Raw genomic sequence first — 20587 nt, 5'->3', positions numbered from 1 at the left:
CATAGGGACAGTCAGTATCAAGCTTATAGTAGTAGATACAAGTTCCAAAATTCTAATTTTCATGTGAAAGCTTAAATTTTATCTTTGGAGCACAGTACTGTCACAGTTGTTTTCCTTGAAATGTCAGGTTTATTTCTCTCACTTAATGTTTGCTACGTACTTAGGTCTGAATAGCCCTGGTTTGTCTGTCAATTGTTCTTTCAATTAAAATGGGATTCTTTGCAAAAAGCAACTGTTTCAGTTCAGTACTCAAACAATCACACAACTGCTTTTCCTGGAGACAGCTCTGAAGGTTGGCATGCCACAGAATTGCTTTATGTATATTTTCCATTTCATCACACAGAACAGTAGAGGTATACTCAAGGGTCAAGGTATAATCAAATTATAAAGTTAATAATTTTGACAGCTTCACCAAAGTCATTCTTAAGTGAAACTATCTTTTTGTTTTGTTTTAACTGAGTACATGGAGGTGAAGAATAAGAAGACCACTAGTACAATTTGGTGCCACTGCCTTGATTCCCGTTAAGATGCCAGCAGTCCTACCCCCATTGCTTTTGCATCATTAGTGCAAATTCCAACACAATGAAAACAACAAATAGTGGCTTAGTATATGGTTAATATAATCATTTTGACCTCATGATGCCCCTGATGGGGCCTGGAGGACTGCACTTTGAGAACTGCTACTTTCCTGCATTCAGGGTTGGCTGGATACTCCTTAGATTTCTTAACACCTAGCACCACAAACAGAGATCATTGGTATTTTCTGTTCTAATACTGCATGGTTTCTCGTTGCTCTCATCTTTGCAGGTGTTAATTGTGAAATCAATTTTGATGACTGTGCAAGTAGCCCTTGTGTCCATGGAGTCTGTATGGATGGCGTTAATCGTTACAGCTGCGTCTGCTCACCAGGATTCACAGGTAATGCTCCTTTTTGTTGGGTGACTCCTCCTTCAGCGCCATCACTTTGGGAAAAGGGCATCAAAAGGAAAATTACTTTTCAAATATTTCCTATTTCTTTGTCTCTTGGAAAGTTAGAAGTTTGTTTCTCTGCTTCTCTGGCCCAGTTTTCTACTTACAGGGCTTCCCTAAACTGTAACATGAAACTTTTCATTAGTTAGGGTTTTTAGGCCATGTGTTTATAACTACCTGAAAAGAATTTCTTTTCAGACTTGAATTATATAGCTTTCAAAGCCACCCTTATTTTTCTACACTTAGTAGTGAATACCTTCTGTAAAGGCATGGCCAAGGTAAAATTCTTTGGAAACACTAAATGCTTTTTTCTGAGTACTTCCTCTTATGGAGGATTGTTGGGTAAGGCCAAAACTTGGGAGGATCAAACTATTTTTGGCCAGCACAGAGAGGTTTTTTTTTCCCTCTAGGAGGAAGAAGGTAAGTGACTAAAATAAAATTGGTTATAATTCTTCTTAAATTATAAGCAGCTAGAACATTTATACACACACCATGTGTGCACACACACAAACTCATATGCATCTTCTCTTTTACCTCTTTTGTTGCTAATAAGATTACCTTTATCTTTTACCCTCCTGATCAAAAAGTGCTAGAGGTTACTGAGCCTCTACTGAAGGCTTTTACTGACACATCCGTTTGTTAATGGCACCATCAGAGAGCATATAATGTGCCTGTCGCATTCTTTCTAGACAGTGCCACATAGAAGCAGGCACTTACATAATGATGTTACCATTTAATAAATACCATGTGGTCATTTGCAACCAAGGTGAGAAACTTCCCATGGAGTTCTTTTCAACTATGATGTCAAAAGGCCATCAGAGCCAAGTGAAGAGATACCTCTTGCTTGCCGGAAACTTACCTCTCTCTGTACTTCACAAGCCATTGCACTGCTTGGTGTGATTGTGGACATGAGAGAGGAATGTTTATGGCCCACATGGGTCACCGTAATCTCTGTTCAGTGGAAGATAACTCAGAAGACAGGTGTGGTGAAACCTCTTATATCTAGTGCCCAGCACTGCTGGTATAGCCAGATGTACTTCTGTGTCCTGAAATGTGTTACTCCAACATTAAGTGACAGCCAACTGAATACACAAAAACTCCTGCTAGATAGAATGACATATGCATTTTTCAAGGCCTTACTTTGAGCTAGGCATTAAATTAAGTGCCTAACCTCATTGAATTGTCACTGCTATTATTATTTCTACAGTATCGATGAGAAACCCAGAGCTCAAGAGAGCTTAAGTAACAGTACTAGTGCACTGCGGCCAGCATTCCACCCCAGGGGGTCCTACTCTAGAGTCCATACTCATTCCCACTTCACTGGACAGCCTAAGTAGGTGCCTGCTGTTGTTTCTTTTTACATATGTAAGCCTTAGACTGGTCTTAAATTTTTTGGAAATGTCAGTGAATCATATGCTCTCTCTTTTTAACGTTTAGCAAATCAGGAAGGTCAAAGAGGGAGGACATAGGCTAAAAATATTCTAAAATAAACTTAAGGTGTAGCATGAAACTGCATAACCAAGAAATGGAATGTTTTGGTTACTGGGTGGTACCCTGTTCTTGGAACAGTTTTCTACAGCTGTTTTTCCTATTTGTTTTTTTAAGTCAGTTGCTGAAAATATCAGAGACAACTGTGATATATACTCATGACCTGTAAATATGAGGCGTTTTAGTCTTGCCTTTGTTTTATTTTAATACTACTATTTTTTAATTACAATTTTAATAACAGCTTGAACAGATTTAAGGGAGTTTTTTTTTAAGACTAAATTCTCTGTCCTCTACAGACCTCTTTATACTAAATGATTCAATAGGAAAAGTAAGAAATCATGTGGTACTTCTATAGAATACTTTCCAGTTTTATAAACTACTTTTTCAGTTTCACCTTGATGTCCATTATTTTGCTGACTTCTTATAACAGTCCATGAAAGTACATAGGTTGGATATGAAACCAAAAGCACAGGTAACAAAAACTAAAATAGGGCTTCCCTGGTGGCACAGTGGTTGAGAGTCCGCCTGCCGATGCAGGGAACATGGGTTCGTGCCCTGGTCCGGGAGGATCCCACATGCCGCTGAGTGGCTGGGCCTGTGAGCCATGGCCACTGAGCCTGTGCGTCCAGAGCCTGTGCTCCGCAACAGGAGAGGCCACAGCAGTGAGAGGCCCGCATACCACAAAGAAAAAAAACTAAAAACTAAAATAAACAAATGGGGCTACATTAAGCTAATGAGCTTCTGCACAACAAAGGAAACAATAAGTTGAAAAGGCAACCTACAGAGTGGGAGAAAATATATGCAAACAATATATCTGATAAGGGGTTAATATCCAAAATATACAAAGAACTCATACAACTCAATAGTAAAGAAGCAAATAATCCAATTAAAAATTGGGCAAATAACAAGAAAAAGAATTCTTAACTTCGTATGGTGACAGATTTTAACCAGACTTATTGTGATGATCATTTTTCAATATATGCAAGTATCAAATCATTATGTTGTACACCTGAAACTAATATAATGTTCTATGTCAATTATACCTCAATTAAAAATGAAAACACATTAGTCAGGAGTAGCTATACCCAGTTTTGGAAAATATTATTGGAAAATACCCATTAATTTCCAGATAGAGGATATTGGCAATGTTCACTCTAATTCTCAGAGCTACATGATTTAGCCACAGACTGATTGTATTTTTAACTTGTAAATCATTATTTGTATTTTGAAATCCAGTATCATCTGAAACAGGTGAGGTTCTGAAAGCTTTACAATCTACCAAACCCTAGTGTTTTTCAAATAGCATTTGAAAGGCTAATCATGAGTAGCTACTAATGTAGCTAATCCTCATTACAATGTCATTATACAACTATATAAAGTCACCAAAATACAAATTAAAAAACAGATACGAGGTTTACAGTCTTGTCTCTCTCTCAGTCTCTTACAGTATTTTCTAATCAGGAGTAAGGTGTATAAATGTTTATAAATTATAAATTTATAAATGTTGAACATGCAATTGCTTTTGGTTCTCCAGCCCATAGTCAAGCGAATAATGGCATATCCTGAACAGGCACACTGCTAAGCACAAGGGGAGTGAGGAGCACTGAGTGTGGCAAAGGTGGTAGAAAATGAGATCATGCCTTTAAAAAGATTTAGAGTGTGATCCAGAACCCAGACTGCATTCATCAGAAACTTCAAAAAATGTATAAATGATGAAGGAAAACAAATGTTTAGAATCAGGGGGGAAAATGGGCAAAGGACCATCTGTTTCCAAAGAAGACATACAGATGGCCAACAGGTACATGAAAAGATGCTCAGCATCACTAATCATCAGGGAAATGAAAAAACCATAGTGAGAGAATCACCTCACACCTGAAAGAATGGCTGTTCTCAAAAAGATAAGAGAGAACAAGTGTTGGCAAGGATGTGGAAAAAAGGGAATTCTTATACACTGTTGATGGAAATGTAAAATGGTACAGTTATTATGGAAAAACAATATGGCAGTTATCAAAAAATTAAAAATTGAATTATCCTATGATCCAGGAATCCCACACTTGAGTATATGTCTGAAGGAACTGAAATCAGTATTTCGAAGTGGTATCTGCACACTCATGTTCACAGCAACGTTATTCACAGTAGCCAAGATAGCGAAACAACTTAAGTGTAAATCAATGGATGAACGGATAAAGAAGATATGTCGTGTATATACAATGCGATATTATTCAGCCATGAGAGAGAGGGAAATCCTGACATTTGTGACAACATGAATGGAATTTGAGGACATTATGTTAAGTGAGATAAGTCAGACAGAGAAAGACAAATACTATATGATATCTCTTATATGCAGAATATAAAAAAGCCAAACTCATAAAACCAGAGAGTAGAATGGTGTTTACCAGGGTCTGGACTGGGGGGTAGGGGATTGGGGAGATATTGTTTAAGGGTACAAATTTGCAACTAGTAGATAAATAAGTTCTAGAGATAGAATGCATAGCATAGTGATTATAGTCAACAGTATTGCATTATAAACTTCAAAATTGCTAAGAGAGTAGATATTAATTGTTTTCACCCCAAAAAGAAATGATAGTTATGTGAAGTGATAGAGGTGTTAGCTAACTCTGTGGTGGTAATCATATTGCAATATATAAAATATATCAAACTAGCATTGTATACCTTAAACTTACACAATGTTATATGTCAGTTACGTCTTAATTTAAAAATGAACAAAACAAAGCAGATAGGGAAGTTTTATTATCCTCATTTAACAAATAAGGCAACTGAAAGATAGAGCTTGATGTGTCCATGGTCTTAGCTAGTGAGTCACACTGCTAGGACTGTGAGTTCCCAGAAGGTAGGGACCTCCCTAATTATCTTTTTAGCCAGCATTTTCTAAAACAGTGTCTAGCACAGAGGGAACACTTAGAAAATGTTGCTGAATGAATGACCAGAATCACATATGGAACTTCTGACATCCAACATCAGACTCTCGAGTCTGGACTATACCATGCTTTCATTCATTAAATACTAATTTTTTGGGCACCTACCTACAAGATAAGAAACATTGGTTAATTTCTCATGCAGTAGTTACTGAGCCCAACAAGGCACATACCCTTGTGCTGGGTGTTTCTGTTGCTGGGGTTTCTAACACTACTTTAAGCGTGGGACCTTGCTAATGAAGCAGCTGTCAGTCTATCAAGTAGACTGCACAAAGAGGCACTTAACCCTCTCAGCTAAAGATGACTTGAAAATTGATTCTGCAAAGAGCTTTAAAAGCAAATGAAGGAAATGTGAGAGGAGTGGCTTCTGAGAAGATTCTTCCCAAAAAAAGGACAGAAAATGAAAAGGCTTTTTCCTCTCATTCTCCACTGGATTGCAGGCTGAAGATAGTGCTACAGTTGAAGAGTTCTGGCTCTTATCTTGGTGCCAGTGGCAAACACCAAAAAAAAAATCAGAGGTTGAAGCTAAGAAAGTAGTATTTTAAAATAAGTTATTAATAAAACACTTAAGAGGAAAATAGCAACTACTACCAGATTATGGGTTTTTACCTCAAGAACCACCAATAATGGTTTAGAGAGCAGTGGAGGGTGAAAAAATGTTAATACCCATACTTTAAAGGGGTGTGTATCTATTTCATTTGGAATTTCCTGTTCTAAATGCAGGGTTGCTCTTTTTTAAATGAAAATGCCTGTTTTTATCTAAATCAGAAAATTGTCTTCTTAGAAATGTATAAATTCCTTCATAGCAGTTGCTTGTTGCCACTCATTTACAGAATTATGGGTTATTTTAAAACTTTATATCATTTTGGAATGTATAGTTAAATCTCATTTATTCAAAACTTAAAGCAAAACTCTTACATAACTGGCATACTTTATTCCACTTAAAGAAATAAATGTGAAGGTTATAGCAGACATCTTTTCAAAGTGCAGTCTTGGATATGTTTTAGAGGAAGAACATATTCAGTTCAATTTCATATATTCTGAACATTTACATTATTATTTGATGATAAACTACTAATAATTGTCTACATCAGAGTTTCTCAAAATGTAGTATTTGAATCACCTACATTATTTAAAATGTGGTTTTGGGGCTCTAAGGATCTCCTTTTAAAACAAGTACTTTTAGCAACTCTTTTTGCACATTAAAGTTTGAGAACCACTGGTCTACATTGAGAGACCCTGGATGGTTTTCTCAATGATCAGAGAACAATAAAATTATGCTTAGAATACTCTTCTTCCTGAGGCAAAAGATGGATTAATACAACTCTAAAAGTGAAAGTAAAATAGCTTCTCTTTTTAACTAATTTAATCATTAAATTAATAGTCTACTCACGAAACATTCCTGTTAATTGAGATTTACCATATATGGAAATGTAAGAGACTGACTAACTGAAAAAATGAATGCAGTAAACCAGCTGAAAACAGTGATAAGGAAAGCTTCTTTGAGAGTACTCCAAACAGCAACAAGAGAAGCAGCCAACTTTGGTAACATTTGATGTTCGCTTTTTGAATCCTTGTAAAGTTTCCCCATTTCTAAGATGGAGTGAAGAAATACATGTTAAAACACTACAACATTGTTCTAGCATTTTGTTAACTTTATTATCAAAGCACAGTGCCCTTTGCTCCTTCCTTGCATGGCACTAAGTGCTGTTGGATGTCTTATTCCTTAAGTCTTGACATGCGGTGCCCAAGGCATCTTATAGCCTATGAAGATGAAGGTATCAACACAATAGATCTCATAGTTCTGTGTCTATTCCCTAAGCATTTTGTATTTGACAAAAACTGTCTCCCTTCTCTACAGGGCAGAGATGTAACATTGACATTGATGAGTGTGCCTCCAATCCCTGTCGCAAGGGTGCAACATGTATCAACGATGTGAACGGTTTCCGCTGTATATGCCCTGAGGGGCCCCATCATCCCAGCTGCTACTCACAGGTGAACGAGTGCCTGAGCAATCCCTGTGTCCACGGAAACTGTACTGGGGGCCTCAGTGGGTGAGTAGCTGTCATGTATTAATAGTTTCTTATTGACTTGTGTGAAGCCAATTGAGTTTTAGTATTGGCCATACCCTGTAGAAGTCAGTCAGGACTTGAGCTGAGACTTCACTGAAGATTTCGGTAGTCTGCGTCCTAGTCTTCTAAATCGCCACTTCTTCTCTACCTTCTGTGACTGAGTAGGTGGAAAATAAGGAGGAATGTCTCTTTCCTCATGTGGGTAGTCAGTACATGGGAGGAATCCTGGGTAATTTTATGAGTCTTTGGCAATTGCACTTTTAGTACTTATTGCAAGATTGAGTTCTGAGGGATGTTCTATTTGATTTTCCCCCTGGCTTAAGAAAAGCCCGACTCTGTTCTATCATGGTACCAGTGGGTGCCACTGAAGTAGATCTGGTCTCAGCTAACTTTAGACATGGCCCTGATGAAATGTTCGCAGTTTGAAAGCCCCTGAGGGTTGTGTAATGTGTTGGTAGTAATTTTCTAGAATCACAGAGTGTGATGTTAGGTTCCGTGAGATAGTCGTGTACTCTTGCTGTGCTTGCCAGAGGACAGGACTCTGGGCATTACCATTTGCCATGCTTACAACAGGTGAAAGAACGAAGAGTGTGTTAAGAGGTAAATAGGAAATCAAGTTATTTCCAAGATGAATTAACTCAGTATTCCTGTTTCAGAGTATAGCAGCCTTCAAAGAATCCCAACCCACCCACTTTTTTTAAAGGGATCTCCAGACTAGGAGGCTATTATCTCCTGATACCACATTTTAAGTGCTAATGATGTTCAGATTGTGAACAATGTGCATATATTTCAAATACCTTCATTTTTGTTCCTTTTCCTGCTCAGTACCCTCAGTGCTTTCTGGGGGCAGGGATTCAGGTCAGAACAAAGCATGTCTCAGAAGTCAGATATCCCAGGAGCTCTTCAGAGTGGCTTAGTGTCTCTGATAACTACACTACTTCCTGGGTGTCTGTTTTACACCAGAAACAAGTGATCCTAAGGCTTGCGTTACTCTTAGTTTATATAGAAGAAAAGAAACTGCAGATTTATCTGTGTTAACGTGTCTTTCAGATTGTCCTGATTTGTTGTACCAACCACTGTTTACGTATGAAAACTTACTATACTTACTTAGTTTCTCTAGCATCTTTGTGGGCCACGAAGGTGTGTTTACTGAATACTCCAGATGGGCCCACATGATTCACATGGTGACTCAAGTATAGGTCCATAGAGGATCAGAAATGAGATTAGCTTACCCAAGAGTTCCTTGGTCCTTCATTTTTTCAGAATGGTGTATTTCAACTATGACTCAATTGTACATTCATCCCCCAACAGTAAATAATTCTGTCTTCTTTCAGATACAAGTGCCTCTGTGATACAGGCTGGGTTGGCATCAACTGTGAAGTGGACAGAAATGAATGTCTTTCTAATCCATGCCAGAACGGAGGAACTTGTGACAATCTGGTGAATGGATACAGGTGCACTTGCAAGAAGGGCTTTAAAGGTGAAAGCAAAAGTGCATATTTTTATCTCCCTTCTCTCTCTGCCTTTCTGTTGGTGCATATGGCTTGCCTCACTTCTTCCTTTCCCTTTTTACCTTCTCATTCATATAGCAAACATAATTTGAGTACTTAATACTTATAGGGCAGTTGGGGAATAAAAACATAAAGAGATTTATACATGGATTCTATTTTCAGACTAGCAGAGACGTGAGTTATTGAAACAGTACCATTTAAGGTGAACAACTAGAACTCCACTTATACAACTTTGGACAGGTGTTCTAATTATAAGCTCCAATGTAGGCTTGAGTCTATGATAATTCGAAAGAGATATTGGTAGTAGAATGAAAATTTTGTTTTACTGTAATTGTAGCAATAATATCATGGAAGAATCCATGTATTTAAAACCTTTCCAACAAATTCTCTTACACATTAAGATTTTTGTTTGTTTTTTTGTTTTTGCGGTACGCGGGCCTCCCACTGCCGCGGCCCCTCCCGTTGCGGAGCACAGGCCCCGGACGCGCAGGCCCAGCGGCCACGGCTCACGGGCCCAGCCGCTCCGCGGCACGCGGGATCCTCCCGGACCGGGGCACGAACCCGCACTCCCCGCATCGGCAGGCGGACTCCCAACCACTGCGCCACCAGGGAAGCCCTAAGATATTCTTAGATGATACATAGTCACCTGTGGCCTTCTGGAAAAATGCGTAATAGTGGGTATTGTGTAAAATCACGTTTTGAGTTGTCTCTGTTGTATTTCTCCCGTTGCTTTTTTCTTAGATACTCAAGAGACAGAAACCTGTGGGTAAATCATTCACATTTGTGCTTCGCTATCCATATAGTCACTGATTTCACCACTCAAAAATTGTGCCAGGCTACTGTAATACGTCAGTATGTTTCAGTGTCACTTCATTTGATTACTTGAAAATTTTCTGAGACCATATTTTAGTCAGTAATTTTCTGACATTCAGATATATTACATCTGCAAAGAAACTTATAGATTTAAAAACACTTTTATTTCTTTGTCTCATTGAGACTTGCTGATCAACAAAATAAAAATCAAAATGTAAAGTCCAAAGTTGTACGGCTATTGAGTAGCAGAGTACAGTTTGAACCCAGACCTCTATACTCCTAGACCATCATTTTCTTTTGTACAGTGCTGTAGTTCCTCAGTTTTAAGGCTCTGTGTCAGGCCCTACTGAAGGTACAAAGGCGTGTGGCATTTGGTACAGCCCTGTCCCCATGAATGCTTCCTTACTTTTCTCTTTTTCATAGTGGGAGTAGATTTCGTGTCTTGGATCAGGGGAAACAGCTTTGTGACTTCAGGAAGCCCTACCACATCGATGGTAGAGACTGTGCATTTGAAAGAGTGGGCATAAATCAGAGGCTTTAAGTATTCAAATATTTTATCCTTGATAACTTACAGGCTGTTTTTAAGCCCTGACCAGCTACTCTGTATAGAAAGAGTTTCTGTTTAGATGTAGTAGTAGGTCTTCACCCTAATGAACTTCATGGTCCATAATGGAGAAATTACTTATGTTTGGAGGTGCATTAGACTTTCAAGCTATTAGAATATACTGTTCTTCCATTCATTTTTTGATGGATTAAGCACTTTTTACTGACTGACTATGTCAGGGACTTGACACTGAAATGAATGAACAGGTGTTCCAGTGGCCTGAAGAAGTTAATGCAATTTCTGAGGCGTTTAACGTTTACCACTGAGACGATTGCTTAGTAAATAAGATGAGGAGGAGGCTAACGAAGTTTCACTGTCTTTGGTTTTTCCCCTTTTCTGTCTACAGGCTATAACTGTCTGGTGAATATTGATGAATGTGCTTCGAATCCATGTCTGAACCAAGGAACCTGCTTTGATGATATAAGTGGTTATACCTGCCACTGTGTGCTGCCATACACAGGTGAGTCCTGCAAGTGCAAGGACCAGAAGGGTTGCTTGGTCTTGCCTTGTCATTCCAAACCTCTGAGTCTTAGAGATGTGGTCTGTGGGGCAGTGATGCTGCTCTGAGGAATCACTCCCTCTTCACCCTTCCTGCCCTCACTGACTGGGTCTTCAGCTCTGACAAAACACTGTGGCCTCTCTAGATGCAAGTGGTGGGGAAACTCATTTGCTGCCTTTATTTTTTAGGGTTTGAAAATTTTTTTAAATTATATATGGCTGGAATTGACACATAGCTGATGGTTTAGTCATTATTTGAATGGACCCAGAGTCTCTATGGCCTGTGCTCTTAGTCTGAGTTTTGCTAGCACAACAACTACCACTCATTGGTCAGTTACTATGTGCCGGACACTTTACATGCTTGGGATTATTTGATCTAGTGCTCACAATAATTCTACAAAGTATTTAGAAGTTCCTATCACCATTTTATACATGTGGAAGCTGAGGCAAAGAGAGGTTACTTGCTGAAGGTCACATAGATAAGTGGTAGATCTAGGATTTGTCCCTAAGTCTCTCTGAATCCAAAGCTTATCCTCTTGTCATTCTTCTCCTCACGTTCAGTGCCACTGCATCTTATTCAGAGAGGTACTACCCCTTGGATGGCGATCACACACACAGAAGACATGGGTGTGACTTCATTGCATATCAGGTGTTCTTTGTTTCAGGTGGTATTATAGGAGTGTGCTTGGACCTTTCTTTGTAGTCTCCTGCCTCATTACTGCCATCTTGTGATTGGTTGTATTTGTGTGGCTCGTTTACCTCTTCGTCAGCCATTTTCTTCATCTGTGGGGAACAAAACAGAAACATGGACAATGACTTTGCATGTTTCTCCAGTGCATAGCATGCAGGCAGGAGCATGGCTGAGTTCTTACTCCCCTGGAGTCTTAGGCTGTTGATTATAGCTGTTACTAGTGACTCTAGGCTGTTTGGAGTGGCAGAGTGGCCAGAAGCATGCCTCTGTTACCTGAAAGACTTGATACTACATTGTTATCTTTGCCACCTCTTTAGAAGAAACATTCATGCAGGGAAAGTGCATTTAGCCAGCCTGACTGATAAAATCAGTTATCGGAGATCCCTAGCTATCCCCAGACAGACAGTCTAAATAATGCCATTTCACAGTGATAGTGCTGATCACATTTGTTGGTACTGAGCAGATGGTCTCACTTACAACCATAAAGACTGAGAACTGATGGCTGTAGGGAGATATAAGCAGGTGTCACTGCTCAGGCACATTATAGACTTACCTGAATATGACTAAGGTGCACAGGTCATCTTGAAAATATTTGTCTTCTTGCTTTTCAGATACTATAAGAATATTTGACTACATGCTGGCTGTTGGTTTTTCTGTGTATTAGGATCTTATTAAAAGAATTTACTACTTGTGAATTTTGAGAAATTATATTAGACTGGAAACCTATGTAGATTAAAATTTCAGTGCTGAGTGTCATTAAGTGTTCAAAGTGTCACTGAATTTGGCCAGCATGAAGGGAACTAGGCAACGTTGCCTTTCCTTGTGAGCCTTTATTCTGACCAGACACATTAAAAGCTTGTTAGGGATATTGAAAATTTGTGGTAATATTTTTCTCTTTCTGAATACAAAATTTTAGGATAAAATTTTAAATTGAGTTAGTTGTAATTTGACTTTATTTTGTTGAAGTATAATTGATTTACAACATTATATTCATTTCAGGTGTACACTATAGTGATTCAGTATATTTAAAGATTATGCTCCATTTAAAGTTACTGCAAAATAATGGCTATATTCCTTGTGCTGTACATTATATCTATGTAGCTTATCTATTTTATACGTAGTAGTATGTATCTCTTAATCCCCTACCCCATCTTGCCCTACTCCCCTTCCCTCTCCCCACTAGTAACCATTAGTTTGTTATCTATATCTGTGAGTCTGTTTCGATTTTGTTACATTCATTTGTTTGTCTTGTTTTCTAGATTCCACATATAAGTGATAACATACAGTATTTGTCTTTCTCTGACTCATTTCACTAAGCATAATATCCTCTAAGTCCATCCATGTTGTTGCAAATGGTAGAATTTAATTCTTCTTTATGGCTGAGTAATATTCCTCTGTGTGTGTGTGTGTGTGTGTGTGTGTGTATCACATATCACATCTTCTTTATCCATTCATCTATTGATGGATACCTAGGTTGCTTCCATATCTTGGCTATTATAAATAAGGCTGCTTTGAACATTGAGGTGCATGTATCTTTTTGAATTAGTGTATTTATTTTCTTCAGATATATACCCAGGAGTGCAATTGCTGGATCATATGGTAGTTCTGTTTTTAGTTTTTTGAGGAACCTCCATACAGTTTTCAATAGTGGCTGTACCAATTTACCTTACCACCAACAGTGTACAAGGGTTTCCTTTTCTGCACATCATCACCAACATTTTTTATTTGTAGACTTTTTGATGATAGTCATTCTGACAGGTGTGTGTTGTAACTTGACTTTAAAAACAACTTTATCTCCCTTTAAAAAAAAAGTTTATTGGAGTATAGTTGATTTACAATGTTGTGTTAGTTTCAGGTGTACAGCAAAGTAAATCAGTTATACATATACGTATATCCACTCTTTTTTAGATTCTTTTCCAATATAGGCCATTACAGAGTATTGAGTAGAGTTCCCTGTGCTATACGGTAGGTCATTATTAGTTATCTATTTTGTATATATTAGTGTGTATATGTCAATCCCAATCTTCCAATTTATCCCCCCGACTTACACCCTGGTAACCATAAGTCTGTTTTCTACATCTGTGGCTCTATTTCTGTTTTGTAAATAAGTTCATTTGGCCCCTTTTTTTAGATTCCACAGATAAGTGATATCATATGATATTTGTCTTTGCCTAACTTACCTCACTCAGTATGACAATCTCTAGGTCCATCCATGTTGCTGCAAATGGCATTATTTCATTCTTTTTATGGCTGAGTAGTATTCCATTGTATGTATGTACCACATCTTCTTCATCCACTCCTCTGTTGATGGACATTTAGGTTGCTTCCATCTCCTGGCTATTGTAAATAGTGCTGCAGTGAACATTAGGGTGCATGTATCTTTTCGAATTGTGGTTTTCTCCAGATATATGCCCAGGAGTGGGATTTCTGGGTCGTATGGTAATTCTATTTTTAGTTTTTTAAGGAATCTACATACTGTTCTCCATAGCGGTTGTATCAATTTACATTCCCACCAACAGTGTAGGAGGGTTCCATTTTCTCCACAACCCCTCTAGCATTTATTGTTTGTCGAGTTTTTGATGATGGCCCTTCTGACGGGTGTGAGGTGATATCTCATTGTAGTTTTGACTTGCATTTCTCTAATAATTAGTGATGTTGTGCATCTTTTCACGTGCTTTTTAGCCATCTGTATGTCTTCTTTGGAGAAATGTCTATTTAGATCTTCAGCCCATTTTTTTTATTGGATTGTTTTTTGGTTTTCTTTTAATTGAGCTCCATGAGCTATTTGTATATTTTGGAGATTAATCCCTTGTCAGTTGCTTCATTTGCAAATATTCTCTCCCATTCTGAGGGTTGTCTTTTTATCTTGTTTATGGTTTCTTTTGCTGTGCAAAAGCTTTTAAGTTTCATTAGGTCCCATTTGTTTATTTTTGTTTTTATTTCCATTACTCTAGGAGGTTGATTGAAAAAGATCTTGTTGTGATTTGTGTCAAAGAGCATTTTGCCCATGTTTTCCTCTAAGAGTTTTATAGTATCCAGCCTTACACTTAGGTCTTTAACCCATTTAGAGTTTATTTTTGTGTATGGCATTAGAGAGTGTTCTGATTTCACTCGTTTACATGTAGCTGTCCAGTTTTCCCAGTACCACTTATTGCAGAGACTGTCTTTTTCTCCGTTGTATATTCTTGCCTCCTTTGTCATAGATTAGGTGACCATAGGTGCATGGGTTTGTCTCTAGGCTTTCTATCCTGTTCCATTGATCTATATTTCTGTTTTTGTGCCAGTACCATACTGTCTTGATTACTGTAGCTTTGTAGTATAGTCTGAAGTCAGGGAGCCTGATTCCTCCAGCTCTGTTTTTCTTTTTCAAGATTCCTTTGGCTTTTTGGGGTCTTTTGTGTTTCCATACAAATTGTAAACTTTTTTGTTCTAATTCTGTGAAAAATGCCATTGGTAATTTGATAGTATTTCATTGAATCTGTAGATTGCTTTGGGTAGTATAGTCATTTTCACAATATTGATTCTTCCAATCCAAGAACATGGTATCATCTCTCCATCTGTTTGTGTCATCTTTGATTTCTTTCATCAGTATATTATAGCTTTCTGAGTACAGGTCTTTTGCCCCCTTAGGTAGGTTTATTCCTAGGTACTTTATTCTTTTTGATGTGATGGTAAATGAGATTGTTTCCTCGATTTCTCTTTCTGATCTTTCGTTGTTAGTATATAGAAATGCAAGAGATTTCTGTGTATTAATTTTGTGTCCTGCAACTTTACCAAATTCATTGATGAGCTCTAGTAGTTTTTCAGTAGCATTTTAAGGGTTTTCTATGTATAGTATCATGTCATCTGCAAACAACGGCAGTTTTACTTCTTTTCTAATTTGGATTCCTTTAATTTCTTTTTCTTCTCTGATTGCCATGGCTAGGACTTCCAAAACCATGTTGAATAATAGTGGCGAGAGTTGACCTCATTGTCTTGTTCCTGATCTTAGAGGAAATGCTTTCAGTTTTTCACCATTGAAAATGATGTTTTCTGTGGGTTTGTCATATATAGCTTTTATTATGTTGAGGCGGGTTCCCTGTGTGCCCACTTTCTGGAGAGGTTTTATCATACATGGGTGTTGAATTTAGTCAGAAGCATTTTATGTATCTATTGAGATGATCATATGGTTTTTATTCTTCAATTTGTTGATGTGGTGTATCACATTGATTGATTTGCGGATCCTGAAAAATCCTTGCATCCCTGGAATATATCCCACTTGATCATGGTGTATGAGCCTTTTAATGTGTTGTTGAATTTGGTTTGCTAGTATTTTGTTGAGGACTTTTACATCTATGTTCATCAGTGATATTGGCCTGTAATTTTCTTTTTTTGTGATATCTTTGCCTGGTTTTGGTATCAGGAGGATGGTGGCCTCGTAGAATGAGCTTGGGAGTGTTCCACCCTCTGCAGTTTTTTGGAAGAGTTTCAGAAGAGCAGGTGTTAACTCTTCTCTAAATGTTTGATAGAATTTGCCCGTGAAGCCATCTGGTCCTGGACTTTCGTTTGTTGGAAGAATTTTAATCCCAGTTTCGATTTCAGTACTTGTGATTGGTCTGTTCATATTCTCTATTTCCTCCTGGTTCAGTCTTGGGAGATTGTACCTTTCTAAGAATTTGTCCATTTCTTCCAGGTTGTCCATTTTATTGGCATACAGCTGCTTGTAGTAGTCTCTCATGATCCTTTGTATTTCTGTGGTGTTCACTGTGACTTCTTTTTCATTTCAATTTTATTGATTTGAGTCCTCTCCCTCTTTTTCTTGAGGAGTCTGGCTAAAGGTTTATCAATTTTGTTTATCTTCTCAAAGAATGAGCTTTTAGTTTCATTGATCTTTGCTATTGTTTTCTTTGTCTCTATTTCATTTATTTCTGCTCTGGTCTGTATGATTTCTTTCCTTCTACTGACTTTGGTTGTTTGTTCTTCTTTCTCTAGTTGCTTTAGGTGTAAGGTTAGATTGTTTATTTGAGATTTTTCTTGTTTCTTGTGGTAGGATTGTATTGCTATAAAATTCCCTCTTAGAGCTGCTTTTGCTGCATTGCATAGGTTTTTAGATGATCGTGTTTTCATGGTCATTTGTCTCTAGGTATTTTTTAATTTTCTCTTTGATTTCTTCAGTGATCTCTTGGTTATTTAGTAACATATTGTTTAGCCTCCACGTGTTTGTGTTTTTTACAGGTTTTTTTCCTGTAATTGATTTCTAATCGTAGTGTTGTGTTCAAAAAAGATGCTCGATATGATTTCAGTTTTCTTAAATTTACTGAGGCTTCATTTGTGACCCAAGATGTGATCTATCCTGGAGAATGTTCCATGTGCACTTGAGAAGAAAGTGTATTCTGCTGCTTTTGGATGGAATGTGCTATAAGTATCAATTAAGTCTATCTAAGTCTAATGTGTCATTTAAGGCTTGTGTTTTCTTATTAATTTTCTGTCTGGATGATCTGTCCTTTGATGTAAGTGAGGTGTTAAAGTCCCCCACTATTATTGTGTTAACTGTCAATTTCCCCTTTTATGATTGTTAGCATTTGCCTTATATATTGAGGTGCTCCTATGTTGGGTGCATATATATTTACAATCGTTGTATCTTTTTCTTGCACTGATCCCTTGATCATTATGTAGTGTCCTTCCTTGTCTCTTGTAACAGTCTTTATTTTAAAGTCTATTTTGTCTGATATGGGTATTGCTACTCCAACTTTCTTTTGATTTCCATTTGCATGGAATATCTTTCTCCATCCCCTCACTTTCAGTCTGTATGTGTACCTAGGTCTGAAGTGGGTCTCTTGTAGGCAGCATATATATGGATCTTATTTTTGTATCCATTCGGCCAGTCTGTGTCTTTTGGTTGAAACATTTAATCCATTTATATTTAAGGTAAGTATTGATACTTATGTGCCTATTGGCATTTTCTTTTTTCTTTTTTTTTTTTTTTGCGGTGCGCGGGCCTCTCACTGCTGTGGCCTCTCCCGTTGCGGAGCACAGGCTCCAGATGCGCAGGCTCAGCAGTCATGGCTCACGGGCCCAGCTGCTCCGTGGCATGTGGGATCTTCCCAGACCGCGGCACGAACCCGTGTCCCTTGTATCGGCAAGCGGACTCCCAAACACTGAGCCACCAGGGAAGCCTGGCATTTTCTTAATTGTTTTTGTAGCTCCTTTTTTCTTCCTTTCCTCTTTTGTTCTTTTCTCTTGTGTTTCCTGCCTAGAGAAGTTCCTTTAGCATTTGTTGTAAAGCTGGTTTGGTGGTGCTGAATTCTCTTAGCTTTTGCTTCTCTGTAAAGCTTTTACTTCTCTGTAAAGCTTTTGATTTCTCCATCAAACCTGAATGAGAGCTTTGCTGGGTAGAGTATTCTTGGTTGTAGGTTTTTCCCTTTCATCACTTAAAATATATCTTGCCACTCCCTTCTGGCCTGCAGAGTTTCTGCTGAAAAATCAGCTGATAACCTTATGGGGGATTCCCTTGTATGTTATTTATTGCTTTTCCCTTGTTGCTTTTAATATTTTTTCTCTGTATTTAATTTTTGTTAGTTTGATTAATGTGTGTCTGGGCATGTTCCTCCTTGGTTTTATCCTGTATGGGACTCTCTGTACTTCCTGGACTTGGGTGACTATTTCCTTTCCCATGTTAGGGAAGTTTTTGACTAATCTCTTCAAATATTTTCTCAGGCCCTTTCTCTTTTTCTTCTGGGACTCCTATAAATCGAATGTTGGTGCATTTGATGTTATCCCAGAGGTCTCTGAGACTGTCTGCATTTCTTTTCATTCTTTTTTCTTTATTCTGTTCCACCACAGAGATTTCTACCATTTTGTCTTCCAGGTCACTTATCTGTTCTTCTGCCTCAGTTATTCTGCCATTGATTCCTTCTAGTGTATTTTTAATTTCAGTTACTGTATTGTTCATCTCTGTTTGTTATTTAGTTCTTCTAGATCTTTGTTAAACATTTCCTATATCTTCTCGATCCTTGCCTCCATTCTTTTTCTGAGATCTTGGATCATCTTTACTATTATTACTCTGAATTCTTTCTCAGGTAGATTGCCTATCTTCTCTTCATTTAGTTGTTCTTATAGGTTTTTATCTCTCTCCTTCGTCTGCAATATATTTCTTTTACTTCTCATTTTGTCACACTTACTGTGTTTGTGTTCTCCTTTCCAAAGGCTGCAGGATTGTAGTTCCTCTTGCTTTTTGTGTCTGCCCCCTGGTGGGTGAGGTTGGTCCAGAGGCTTGTACCATTATCCCCTTGATAGGGAGTTTGATTGGTGTTGTGGTGACCAGAGCTGGTCCTGGATATTGAGCAGGGCCTCCTTTTTGCTCTGTGGTTGTCACTGTCCTGTCAGGGGCAGGGCCTGATCCCTAGTTGTTGGAGTAGAGGCCCCCAGATCTGTTTCTTAACTGTGTTTCTGATCTGCAGTGCAAGGTAGGTGGGATTGGAGTGCTCCCACTGGGAGAAGAGTCATTGAGTATTCCTCCTTTGGAGCTGTTCACCTGTGAATGTGCTCTTTTGTGTCCCCTTTTGCCTGTTGTGCAGACTCACAAAGTACACTGTTGTTGGCATTGCTCTTGGTCCCACTTTAACTGTGGGTATGCTGGCAGTTGGCCCTGGTGACTCTCAGGCATTGTTTTCACCACTGGCACAGATCCACTGAAGTCAGGTCCCAGGACTGCAGTAATAATGAACCTGGACCCACTGTGGGAGCTGTGGCAGCAGCTCAGATTCTGACCTGGCCCAGCCTCTGTGTATGTGCCCACAAAGCCTACAGCTGCTAAAGCCAGACCCATCCCAGCTGCAAGAGCACTTGTTATCCTTTTGGATGTCTTGCAGGTGCTGAATTTAGGAAGCCATCAGAGGAGGTGTAACTCTGGGTTCGTGTAGCTGTGAGGAGAGGTTTAAGCTCTTCTTCCTTAGTCACACAGCCCCTGGGGCTCAGCTGTGGTTTCAGCCCCACCTCTGTGTGTGTTCCTTTCACCGGAGTCTGCTCCAGAGGTGGCCGGAGCAAACGAGCTCATCAGACTGGAAAGAGCCCAGGTGGCAACAGGCGCCAGCGTGCTGTCCAGGCTGGGGTGGGGGGAATGGGGGCAGAGGAAGAGATGGAAGGGGTGCGCAAACTGCCTCCAGCCGGAGTGCTCCCTCGTGCCCATGGAGGCAGGGGCCGCCTCACGAGGAGAGAGGCTGCACAATGGCGACCCCGCCCTTTGCACATGGCGCTTCACTTCTGTGGCGGTCTGGGCTTCTTCCACAAGCATTCCTGGTTGCAGAGCTCCTCACTCCCGTCCCTTCAGGCTGTCTCCTCACAGCCAACAGCAGTCCCCTCCCCAGGTCTGCTCTCCAAACCCCACGTTCTGGCACCCAGCCCCCGTGTGCACCTGCAGGCACCCGTCTCAGGCTGGGGCGCACAGGGCTGTGGCACGGACCATCTGCATAGGTCTCACTGTGTCCTGCCTGCCACAGACCAGTTGCCGGGCTCTCCTCTGAGTCTCCAAGTCTCCCCTTCTGTCCCACCTGATCTCCCTGCCGGTGAGGAAGCTTCCCCAGATATGGTAACCTCTCCTCACCTTCATCTCCCTGCCAGGGGTACAGGTCCCATCCTGCTTCCTCTCCTCTCCCTTTTCCCTTCTTCTTTCTTTCATGCTACTTCGTTACGTGGGGATCTTTCTTGTCCTTTTAGGTGTCCAAGGTCCTCTGCTAGTGTTCAGCAGGTGCTCTGGGAGAATTGTTCCACCTGTAGATGTATTCCCAGTGCATCTGTGGGGAGAGGTGAACTCCACGTCCTCCTACTCTTCTGCCATCTTGGAAAAAGCCTATCTCCCCTTTAATAAAAGCATTCTTTTAATTTTTTTCTGGAGTCTTATATTCAGTATACTAAGATAGGAAATGTTGATGGGCAACTATCAATGTCATGTTATTGATGTTGATATAAGGAGAGATGTTACTAGGCATTCAGTATTACTTCACTGTTTTCCACCTCTGATGGCCTTC

The 20587-nt window shown here is 39.3% G+C and overlaps 1 protein-coding gene across 1 annotated transcript in view; it reads left to right on the top strand.

Annotated features, from left to right (window-relative positions):
- NOTCH2 (notch receptor 2) overlaps positions 1-20587 on the top strand; it is a 191339-nt gene that overhangs the window by 138580 nt on the left and 32172 nt on the right. The window contains exons 12-15 of the mRNA XM_082615947.1: positions 808-918; positions 7255-7447; positions 8800-8945; positions 10740-10853. Of these exons, the coding sequence (XP_082472073.1) occupies positions 808-918; positions 7255-7447; positions 8800-8945; positions 10740-10853 (564 nt within the window). The remainder of the gene's footprint in view (positions 1-807; positions 919-7254; positions 7448-8799; positions 8946-10739; positions 10854-20587) is intronic.

Source organism: Mesoplodon mirus (genome assembly GCF_964341445.2).
Source record: "Mesoplodon mirus genome assembly, chromosome: 3".
NCBI classification, from domain to species: Eukaryota; Metazoa; Chordata; class Mammalia; order Artiodactyla; family Ziphiidae; genus Mesoplodon; species Mesoplodon mirus.
Note: the sequence above shows the minus strand (reverse complement) of the source record. Positions and strands in the feature narration are given on the sequence as shown.